This window comes from Hippichthys cyanospilos, chromosome 2, assembly GCF_059441005.1.
Source record: "Hippichthys cyanospilos isolate Australia breed blue-spotted pipefish chromosome 2, RoL_Hcya_1.0, whole genome shotgun sequence".
Lineage (NCBI taxonomy): Eukaryota > Metazoa > Chordata > Actinopteri > Syngnathiformes > Syngnathidae > Hippichthys > Hippichthys cyanospilos.
In genome coordinates, this window is record NC_142370.1 from 25,130,233 (window position 1) to 25,142,458 (window position 12,226).

At 42.6% G+C, this 12,226-nt stretch overlaps 1 protein-coding gene across 6 annotated transcripts in view; it reads left to right on the top strand.

Annotated features, from left to right (window-relative positions):
* Positions 1–12,226, top strand: part of camta1a (calmodulin binding transcription activator 1a) — a 341,465-nt gene that overhangs the window by 152,941 nt on the left and 176,298 nt on the right. For all 6 annotated transcript variants that reach the window (XM_088404271.1, XM_088404279.1, XM_088404262.1 and 3 more), the window contains one exon: positions 5,442–5,509. In XM_088404271.1, the coding sequence (XP_088260397.1) occupies positions 5,442–5,509 (68 nt within the window). The remainder of the gene's footprint in view (positions 1–5,441; positions 5,510–12,226) is intronic.

Below are 12,226 nucleotides of genomic sequence, written 5' to 3' on the forward strand. Positions count from 1 at the left end.
AAAAAGAACCACAAACTAACTGAGTGGGTTTGCTTGCATTGAACCCAAGCTACATTTTAATCGCCTCCTTCATGATGCTCACCGTTTGAATGCATTTATCACTGTCATGTGGGGTAGAGAGAAAAAGATTGTTCTTGGTTGTTGTTTTTTTTTTCCATCCTTCCCCCTAGTCCTCGTTGTTGTGTGTTGGCATCCCTTTTGGGTCTAATTGCATTTAAATTTGTTTGTGACATCATCTCATGATGGCGTCAAGCTTGAGCACCCGCCTATCAGTGGATTTGTTCATGGCCCTGGGCTGGTTAGTTTCCTGGGCTGCCTTGCAGGAAATATCAAATCACCTGGCACAAGGCAGTAAAACTCAGGTCATCAGGGAGGTTTCCTCTCACTGTCTGCTTCCCTTGGTCTCCCTTTCCTGCACTTCCCGCTTTCAAGTACAGGACAAGGTCAAAGCTTTGAGAATGCATTCCCCAGGCTTAACCACAAGGCAGGCCACAGGCAATGGACTCTTTTCTACACCCATTTTACTCATCTTATCTTTCACATCCAATTGCTCTCACATATTCATTTCATGCAATCGAGGTTTTACTGCAATCAATGGAGGTTTAATTTTGTGTTTTTTAAACAGGGCTCGGCTGTGTTTCATAACTGACAGGCATTGCCAATGACAAATGTGATTTAACACTCATACCTCACGTGACACATGTAGTGAATTGATCCTCATACATTCTCGTATTAGTAAATAAATTTGTAACTGTAATCTTTTTCTCGTTTTGTTACGTCTGGCTTTCCCCTTTGTCGTTATAGAAATGTGTTATAGTACTGTAGTTTCCGGACCATAAGGTGCACTGATATATAAGCCGCAGCAAAATATGAGCAAAAAAATGATTTTTGTCACGTAGTAGCCTCGCTATATATATTGTTTTTAATCCCTCCAACGTCATCTGCCTTAACGGGCCATGTTTCTTATAGTTGCTATCCTTACCAGGGTTGCTCGCTTCCTGGTGCCTATCCTAACTGTCTTTTGGACAGTAGGCTTGGGACACCCTGCACAATTGCAGGACCACAGGGAGGCACAACCATTCACGCACCCAATCACATGTATGCACAATTTAGAGCAGAGGTGGGCATACCTTTTTATTCGAGGGCGACTAAGGGTTCTAAAATTTGATAAAAGGGATTTTTTTTTTTTTTTTTGGTGACAGCTACTATTTTAAAACACTGATAGTTTTGCTATCCTTCGTGATGTTAACATGATCTTTCTCCCCCTGACTGATAATTTATTCAAGTTCGTTGGGCCAGATTAAACAAGCTTAATGGGTTGCAAATGGCTCCCGGGCCGTAGTTTACCCTTTCCTGATTTAGAGTGTCTAGTACACCTGCCATGCATGCTTTTGGAATGTGGAAGGAGACTGGAGTGCCTATAGAAGATCCACATATGCGTGGGGAAAACACGCAAACTCCATGCAGAAGGGCTGTAGCAAACTGGAATTGAACTCAGGGCTAAACTGCGAGGCATGCTAATCACTCTTCAACCATGCACCCCCTTAATCTAAACTCAGTGTGCATTATTTTACATTAGTACGGAATTTATCTTTTAATAAATTAGACCCTTAAAAATGTTTTTTTTGGGGGGTTTATTACTTTGATTAAAATTTTAATAATTCACAAATATTGAATAGAATTAATTTTTGTATCCATCTATTTATTTTAGGACATATCACCCAGCCTTATGTTAGGCTTTTCAATACTTTGCCTGCGACATTTTCTTTAATCCAGCACCCCGGCTGAGTTTAACCAGTGTCTTTGTTTGTATCCAGAGTTGTCTTGGTATCTTAGTATCCATATGAAAAAAATATGGATACACATTGTAGGCTTATTTTCTATTTTCGCCATGAGGTTCTTCTGTACCACAATGGTTTATGGCAGATTACACTAAAATTATCCCGACTGATGCGTTAAGGTGTACCAGTGGCTTCCCGGAGAGCAGGTTTCTTGTAATTTAATGTAATTGCAACCCAAAAAAGGATTGTGCATGAATGCCTGTCCCGCTATATTTTGTATTATTTTTCTCTCATCTCAGAAATACAGTAGAGCAAGAAGGAGAGGATAATACTGTGGGTAATGCGTTGAGAGAGTGCCACTATCTGTCCTTCTAAAGGAACAGTTACAGTTTGTTTTCAAGTGTTCAGCTCTGTCATCCAAATGCATAAATGCAGGTCCTCTCAGCACCTCCCTTTTAGCCAATAAATCAAAGTTGCTTGTAGGGAGGAGGACGAGGGTGGGGCGAAGCAAAACAGTTTGGCCTCAGGTCAACCCAGGACAATGCTCCCCTCCATCATTCATCAAACATCACACTCATTCTTGGTTGCCTTTTGTGTCCTATGAAAGGTGACAGTTGTTATTCGTCCCACAAAGTGTTCTTGTGAGCATGGTGACTGGAACTGATTGCGACAACATTATTAAAGAAAGCGTCACGTAGTGTATATTTTCTCAGAATGGTTTTTCTGCTCCCTTTCGTGGTGCAAAGAAGTGAAATCGAATGAATAAGTTACTGTCATCTCCAATTTCACCCAGATAGACGTTTCAAAAGCCGCTTCTCTCTGGGGGGAGATGTCGTAACCCCGAGAGAAAGAGAGAAAATATCATTTGAGATCCACGACAGGACTGTAAATCTTCCCAAATTCAACGCTTTTTCATGGCGGGGCTTCATTTTTAAAAGTTAAGTTTGAGACGATATGCGAAGGCAAAAAGTGCACGGGCTCAATGATGAATGCAGTAATGGAAGCTTCCTTTGCAACAAAATGCGAATGGTCTTTCAGTCCAGGCAGGCGACCAGTGATCGGACCCTCCGATTGTCAGTCAGACGACAGAAACACACACATGCGCTCTCCATATCAATAAGATGAGGCACTCTCCACTACTCTGTCATGCTCTTCTCACAAGGAAACAAAAGATGCAAAGGAGATGGCAATGTCCACAACTACACACTCTCCAAGCCGGTTTGAAAAGAATTTTCTCAAGTTTTCTCTCCATCAGCTTTCAGTGCTACCCGCGCATTATACTTCAACAGCACCTGGAGAGAAAGCCTCAGCGAGGATCATGTCAGAGTGGCTGATGAGGCAAACTGGAAGGGAGTACAAACAGCCTTGCTGGACCAAAACTCTGACATGTGAGGTTGAGCAAAGCGGCGTGTGTGTATAGCGAGCGCCTCCCCTCAATATTTCCCCAGCGACTGAGATCAGACTCGAGGCGTTGAGGTCAGCAGATCGTCCAAAGCTCATTGACAGCTGCTGGCTTGACTTTGATGCACCATCAGTGTTGAGTCCTGCCCCCCCCCCCCCCCCCCCCCCCCATTTTTCTTGCACTCACCCACGAGCGTGTTTGCTCAACCTCAACGCATACTAGCCCCTCATTATGCCGCCCATGCAAACCTTGTCTCTTTGCAGCTGTTTAATGGCTGCGCGTCTGTTTTTGTTTGTTTCCTCGCCATAAGATTATTCTACCTTTACGGTTGGTCGGGGGTTGGTATTATCCCTGGCATCTGTTCAGAGGTAGGGGGTTGGGGGGGGGGGGGGGGGGGGGGGGCAGGCTGTGAGCCGGAGGTATAGCGGCTCGCTTCTGTATCTTTAATAGAAGACCATGCTTCAGCCTCTAGCTCTTATAGTCTGTTAGGGAGAAATGTGGATAGATTTTTAAGGTAGGTGTGATAGAGCAGGGCTCGGTGCTAACAGGCTCTGCGGTCACCCACCACAAGCTCCCTGCTGAATAGCTTGCATTAATCTAATCAGGGCTGTGTTAGTCTAATTTACTGACAAATGCATGCATAAAAATAACGTTACCGTGACCCTTTTTCCTTGTGCTCGCCGTAATTGTTATTGAAGCAATTAACAGGTTTGCTCTGCATGTTTTTGCTTCCACAAAACACTTGTCACTGTTGTTATTGTTGTACTTTGCTCAGCCTTAGCAGAGTCAAACAATGTTTTAAAGACAGAAAGAAAACCATCCGCAGCAGAAAAGCAAGTTTATCGACGCGGCACTGCTCGTCACACCCTGTGCCTGGAGGCAAGGCCACCAGTTCATGCCGCAGCCTCTTTTAGTTGGGGCTCATGTCTAAAAAACCCCTCACATGGCGGCGCCCTGCCTGCAGCATGCTTATGGGCAATCGCTTACGTGCTATAGCTCTGTCAGGTCACACTCATGACAAAGTCCATCTTTGTATAAATGTAAATTCACAGGAATGAGGAACACATGTTTTTCCTGCTTTCATTCTTTATTAAAATCAACACTTGGTCAAGAGTAGCAGTAGCAGAGGAGTCTTGTTATACTTTTTGATTTTCAAAACAAGACCATATTCGAATAGACCAAACATCTAATCTTGTAGCGAGGAGTACACTTTTAAATTCATACGGACATCGCCAGCGGGTCTGTCCTTGTGTCAAGTGATCTCAGCAGTCCAAGTCTGTGATGAATGTCTTAGCTGAAGAGTGAATTGCCGCCTGTCGCTGGTAATCATTGGGTTGTCAACCAGCATGCAATGTGCTTGTATTTATGCCCATTAGTTTGGTGAGAAAATGGCTGGCTAAGGTCCAGCAAATACTCTCATACAATCGAGCCGACGCAGTATCAGGGAAACATGAAAGTATAATTCAATTTACGCCAGTGACAGATTGAACTTTTTCTATGTTTTCTTTTGTTTTTAACTTACCCAATGCAGTGGTCCTCTAATGGGGGCATGAGTACCTCTTGTGGTATGTAAATGCAGAATTCTGAGATTTTACTAGAGCTTCTGTAGGTATCAGCAAATCTAAGTCAAATCATTTTGATGCCATGCCAGGTCCTTTTTTATTTTTCAAATTAAGAGATAAAGTAATTGGAATATGAAACAACTTATTCTCAAATGTGTGGCTCCTTTGCCATACATTCTATGCCTGGATTTTGTTGAGTTTTTTACGGGCTCAACAGGCTTTTATTCTGAATGAGCAGCACATACCATATTAGGCCACTGTTGTGTATTTTTTTTTTTATTCAAAGGTTAAAGTAGGGATTGATCCTTCGAGGAGTGTCAAGGGCAGATCAAAAGGATTTGAGGAAAGATCCGACCAAAAATATTAAAAGTCGCTCCCTCTTGAAGACAGACGTCAATCTTTCAGTGAGCACCTGAGTGTCCTTGAGCCTGATCAAAGCTTTCAGAACAAAGATTGTCTCAAAAGATGTTCTGACCTTGACTGCCTTCAACGACGGCCTTTCTCGTTACCTTCACTGGTCTCAATTTACCTGCTTGAGCTCCCTGGTACTGTTTTCCCTCCATTTATGCTGCTCGTGAGGCTGTCGGAATGCCAATGAAACGGTCTCACCGTATTACAAACAGCATAGAACGGTGATTAAAGATGACATATCGAAGCCTCACAGCCCTCCTCTCTCTTCTCCTCTTTTTTTCGCAGGAGATTGCAGCTTACTTGATAACGTTTGAAAAGCATGAAGAATGGCTAACCACATCCCCTAAAACAAGGTAAGACAATTACGCCGTCATCTGTAAAAACATAACTCGTGATTCATTGTGCTTTCATTCATCAGCAACATCTTTGCAGGGGAGGGCAGCTCTTTCTGGCTGATATCACAACAGGCTCTCTTTCGTTGCTCAATGAAAGGAACATGAACACGCAACAACTGCAAACATTTCACATGTCCATCCTTGCATTTCCCTTCCGACTTGTAATGCATTTTCATAGATGGATGGATAGATGCATGGAATAACAGCAAACACTGAAGTTCCTTCTGTGAATCTCTACCTCTCCGAATGCAGGATAAACACCATTGTTCACAAATGTCAGTTTGGGACCACAAAATGAGTTGCCTGGTCATACCAGGCCTTCACTGCCAAGGTTGACACGCTCATGCATTTTGAATCAGCCCAATATGTTAAGCGTGTCTTATTCCTTTTCGCCGGGCAACAATTTTGCGATGCAGCCCGTTGCTTGGATCCTCATGCATGTGTAAATGGGACCCTGGGCTTTTTTAAAACAGCCCCTATTCCTGATGCTCCTCTGACCGCCCACCTTCTCGCTTCTATAAAGTCCAAGGGACATTGACAATAGCTGTGCATTGGTATTAAGAATACTAAACATATTCTTAACACCAACGCACAATGCGCACGATACCGATCCTAATTCCCGTTTGGACATATACCAGAATATAAGGCTTGCATTGCTGGTGAAAGATGCCTCTGTGGAATCCTAAAATAGGCTAGAAAAACAAGATCGAATTTAATAAATATATAAATATAATAATGACAAAAATACAATCCAAAGCTGAATTACGTGGCAAAATTGGAAATGTCACAGCTCTGGCAAGCTCCAACAAGACACAGGCCAACAATGACACTTGTGCATGACTTTTGATCCGGTGACTTTCTCACCAAACGAATTCCAGGATCGTCACGGCCAGTGTGTCACTGCTGCCTGTCACATATGTGTTGCTCTCAGAGGCCTGTGAGCTCTGGGATTTCAACCTCCCGTCATGTCTTAGTGCAGGTGCTGCAATATCAGAAAACATATCACAAGGGAGCGTCCCTCCTGGGTATACATCTGCAGAACACCTGACAACAAAAAAGTCATCCTGTGCCATACGGGACTCATCACAATGGGACAGGTTTCGTTGCAGTGCATAGTGTGTGGATCTTAACAAGGGAGACGCACAGAGAAATGTGAAGTGTTTGTATTTTTCTAAGATGTCAGTAAAAGGGCAGAGCAGAGTGATGGATGGCAGGCCTGGAAAGCTTGTCAGCAATGAAAGGGTGCCGCGTATATATGTGACTGATGGGTACTGATTGATGGCTGGCGCCTGTATGAAAAGCTTTCTGCTCAAGGTAATAGGTGAAAGGTCAATCATCGAACACCTGTGGTTAAGTGCTGCCTTAGCATTTGTCATCACACATCTGGTGGCTGGGTGCGTGTGCGCATTTGCGTACTGAGCTGAGAGTCTATCTCAGTTGATGTCTTCTTGGTTTTGACCCCTGAGAGGACATAGGATAAGTACGCTAATTCTACCCCCTGATTGCACCTATGGACAAGGTGAGCAAGCTACGATGGGAAAAAGTGATAAGCCGCAGGATCGCACACCTCCCCTGGATGCACGCAACAACTCTGACATATGCGTGTCGTAAACATGGGAGTGGGCAGCGGCTGGAGTTCAAGGAGCTAAAGTAGCTGTTTGAGCAAGGTGACGTGTAGTGTTGGGTACATACTGAAAAGAGACGGCTGCCTGTCAACGCAAGGATGATGAGGTGAGCGGGATCAACTGCAAGTACGATTTATTTTATTTTGATAATACGCTTCACGTCAGCCGGTCATGTGTTGCTGTCTAACAATACAAGTAAAGCTCTCATTTTGGGTATTGCTGTTTGTTTACCATCCCATATTCTGAATTGGGCAAAGCCGTAATGGCGGCGTGCCGAGTGATTGATGCGCCCAGCACTCGTAATACACATTCCCTTTCAGATAGGAAGTGCAACCGTGCTTAAAATCGATACCAGTGTTCTCCCCCTGACTGCTTCGACAGAGCTACAGCTAATTCAGGCCGCACCTGTCAGAGCTTGGGAAATCTCTCTGCACTCGGGCCTTACACTTTAATTTACACCCACAGCCTTGCTAGCTTCCATTTCCATTAAAGGGAGAGCCTGGCATTATGGCTTTAATGAAGGCCATCGCCAGGCGGTGATTTAACATAGCCGCTACACCGCACCTTTTACTCCGCAGTAGGGAATGCATTTCAGGGGACAATTAGGAGTTTCCTTCCCATATATATTTACTCTCATTCGTTCCTGATTGTCGCTGGTGACAATGTGTTCATGCGTTGCCTCGGCATTTTGTACATCGCGGTGCCTATGGGAGGAGAAGGCTCACACAAACGGGTCGCTGAAACGATGCAAATGCAGACAGCATGGGATTTGAGCTCGTCTTGAGTGTGCGTTCGACAGAGAGCGGGCCTTCTTTGTCTGCCACAAATGAGACAAACATCTCCTTTGGGGCGTTTTCAGAGGTGTTTGTATGCTGTCAGATGTAGAAAGTATTGACCAGAGGGTGTCACACAGCGGTCAGGCCAAAGAGCTAATGGACACCTGAGTATTGTGAAAAGGTTGCTTGCTATCATGAGCATCTATAACTCTATAAAAAGGTATGAATTTGAGTGTGTTTTGGGGTGTTTTGTGCTTCCCACGTGCATTTTGCGCCAATATACAGTACAGACCAAAAGTTTGGTCACTTCCTTATTCATTGTGTTTGCTTTCTTTGCATGACACTGAAGATGTGTTCTTATAATTTAGGTCAGGGGCCGGCAACCCAAAATGGTCAAAGACCCATATTGCACCTAAAAAAACAACAACAACAATAACAAAATCTGTCTGGAGCTGCAAAGAATGGAAGGTCTTCTCATGAAAGCGACATATGCTTTACATGTCTATATTAGTTATATTAGCCAATGACTAAGTAGGCTACAATGAGTCTGCAGCGCATGCATCCTGGAGAGAATGATGCACCATGTATACAATATTATAGAAATACAATCAGGAATTCATATTCATATACTTTTTATTTTGAGCATTCAAAAATACAACACCAAAATGGAATGTCATCCTTGTACACGGGCTACAAAACAATCATATTTCTTAATTTATAGAGACAAAAATCTGAAATCCCTCTATAAAAACAGCCAATGTGTTGCTAAATATACTGTCAGCCTATGACGGTATTGTGTTTTCACCCATTTAATGTTTCTTATGTTTTTGGACTTCACTGGACAGCTTCCCAACATCTGTTTTTTAAGATGTTTGTTTTTTGACCACTTCTGGTTATAAAACTAAACATGTGGGCAATCCTTCCACATTGCAAATGAAAGAAAATGATTCATTCCAAGAACAATGGCACATGTTGTTATCCTCAGGAATCATTCTCTTTTTTTTCTTTGGAAACCATGACCGATCAAGCACCTACCGTTTTTTTTATTTGATTTTTTTTCAAGTAGGTGAGATCATACAACGCTAATCCACATTTGTTTTCAGTCATACCATGCGCATTTAGAAATATGGCAAGAGGATGCTAATACAGCATGGCCATTCGATATCCACATTTGTTTTGAGTCATACCATACGCGTTTAGAAATATGGCAAGAGGATGCCATTCAGTATCAGGCGTAAAAAGTGACGTTCCAAACAGCATCTGGCTTTTTTAACATCTGTCGCTGCATGGTGTCCAGAGCGGTGTTCTCAAATCCGTATTGGATACCGCCAGATGTAGAAACGGGCGTTCTAAATGTGTACGAGTGAACTCAAAACAAATGCGCTAGATTAGTAGTAGCCACCAACCTTTATTTTGATAAATGCCAAACACTGTTAGGAACAACGTTTACAATGCCAGTTGGCATCAGGCCTAAATGTCGGTTGCCGCTTAACGTCTATGGCATTCAGGATGCTGTCTCAGATCTGGATGAAAATCGGCATTCTAACGGCGGCATTCTAAATGCTGCATGGTGCAACTCATCTCATGCACCGAATCAAATGATCGAGAAGAAATCTCTGATGACAGAAATGTTAAAAAATTATGTGGATTCTAAGCATTTTTACAGCATGTTCGTAAACGATATTAAAACAAAAACATATATTTACCCCCCATCTTTTTCTATTTTGATACATTTTTCTTAAAATCCCCAAGGGCCAATAGGGCAGTGCTAAAGAGCCACATGCGCCTGAGGAGCTGCATATTGCTGACCCCTGTTAAAGTTTCTTCAAAATAGCCCCACTGCAAAACGGTAATCAGGGCAACGATTACCGTTTTGCAGACTTTTGGTATTCTCTTGACGACCTTCGAGGTAGATGCCTGAAATGGTTATTACTTCACTTGTGGACCATATCAGGGTCAATTGCTGGAATGTCTTGCTTTATCAATGGGCTTGTGATCATGAGTTGTTGTGCATAAGTCAGGTTAATACACAGTCAACAGCACAACCGTTTAACAACTGTTGACATTCATATTATGGGTCATATGGCAAGAATGAATAAGCTTACTAATAAAAAAATGAGTGGCCATACTTACAAAACCTACTACAAAACAAGAGGGAGAAAATTGGCCAAAATCAGCTGGGATAAGCTTTATAAAAACAATAGAGGTTTTGAACTGCGCATGCATTAAAAAAATGTTGAGCACTAATAAATATGCTGTTTTACATTTTCTGCCCAGTCTTTCTGTGCGGGATGCCTCGATCAGTGGCTTATTCACAAGTTTGAAAAACACAAACGTATGCGCACGCACATTTACGCATGTAGTTTTGTGATACACACAGACATCGTATATTGAAACTATTAAACAATCCGGACCGGTCCTTGGAGGACCCCGCAATGACACTGAACCCTGCTGCCCCCACATCCCTGCGCAATAGCCCTTTCTCCTCCTACAAGAACAACAGGACAGCAACAGTAGCGGCACTCCAAAATGAAACGGAGTCCCTTTAGACAGCTTCCAAAGACGATGCTTTTATTAAAACCTACAGCAGCGGTGCCACCCTTGAGGCGCAGGCTCACCAGCAACACAGTAAAGCAAAGCTGAGAGCCAGCCTGAAATCTACTAATGACTGTTTGTTTGCTATTGTGTGCGAAGGCTGCGTATGTGTGTTCGCAAACAGTATTTCCGCAAGCTTGGTGGAGCATGACTACGCGTTTGAAAAACACATTCTACCCATGCAGCAACTCGTGAATGCACCATTGAGATAGCATTAGTGTTCATAATTAACAGTAAATCCTCATGAATGTTTTTTGACTATAACACATGCACAGTGCATTTCTGAAAACATTGCTTCCAGCACACTGTCCAGACCAGAAAACGAGTGACAGCGAAGCGTGTAGAAAAAGGGAGGGACACTCAGAAACAAAGGAATAAAAGATAAAGGGGCGTTAGATAAGATCACTTTCAAATGAAGACAGCCGTAATGAATCGAGTCTGAGTCAAAAGCCAGAACGTCAATGAAATGTGAAGTGGGCTACGGTCAACTAGTGTAATCTCTTTCATCTCTTTACTTTGCATGTCCTCCACTGTTTTTGCTCTCAACTCATCAGGAATTACTGCTTGATGCCACAGAGTCTGATGGTGGGACGTTCTGGCTCCCACTTGCCTGTCAGAGTTGACTGATTCCAATATTTCTCAACCTCCATTCGTAGAGTATAAATGAGTCATGCAATGTGTTCTAACAATGACAGGTGACTTCATATTGATAATGGCAAATTCTGCTAAATCTTAGGTGAATGTGTTTTCGTGACCAATGTCATGAACTTGAGAAGAATTAAAATTCCTTCTGCTCCAATATACCCTCAACTCATTCGATTTTAAAGGCATACTTTTGCATTGTTTAAGAGACCACACATTCAATTCTCTTTACTTCTTTTTTTTTAATTATTTACTCATGTACTTAAAGTAATGAATTACTTTGAGTATTAATTAAGTATTGACCATTTGAATCCCTAATAACTTAAAGTAATTTATTACTTTAGCACAGAGGTCAGCAACCTGCGGCTCCGGAGCCACATGCGAGTCTTTCATCCTTACGTTGCAGCACTCCGTGGTTTGGGAAAATAAAAAAGTGCTTGGTTCAGATCGACTGCTTGGATAGCATCACAAGCGATGCATTTGAATTGCAGTCAATGAAGTTTGCGCGATTGGCTACAGTATGTGTTTTGTGCGACGGGACACGAAACCTGATGCAAGACAGCCAATCAGTTTCAGGAAGGTAAAAACACGAAACAGAAATATAACGGGGCCGTCCAATTTAAAAGCGCACATTTTTAAAGCAAGACATAACTGAACATTAAAAATTGAAGCACTTGAAAAATTTACGTGCGTGTGAAAGAGGATAGATTCAAACGTTGGGTCAGTCTACTAGCTCTTTTCTTGAAACCAAGAAGGAAACAACCTTGGCTAACACAAACACCGCTAAAAGCTAAATGACAAACGGAGAGTATAACAGGAAACACAATGCAGCCTTCCAGATTAAAAGCAGGTACTTCAAAATAAGATAATGCAGGTACGTAAACAATACAAACTGGAGTGCTTGAAGAATTCTTAACACTGAATACATTTCATCTTAATACTCCCGTTTGTGAATACGGATGGATTCAGACGTTTGTTTGGTATGCTTGCTTCTTTTAATGATAAAATGTGCTACAACCATGGTTAACAAAAGCTGT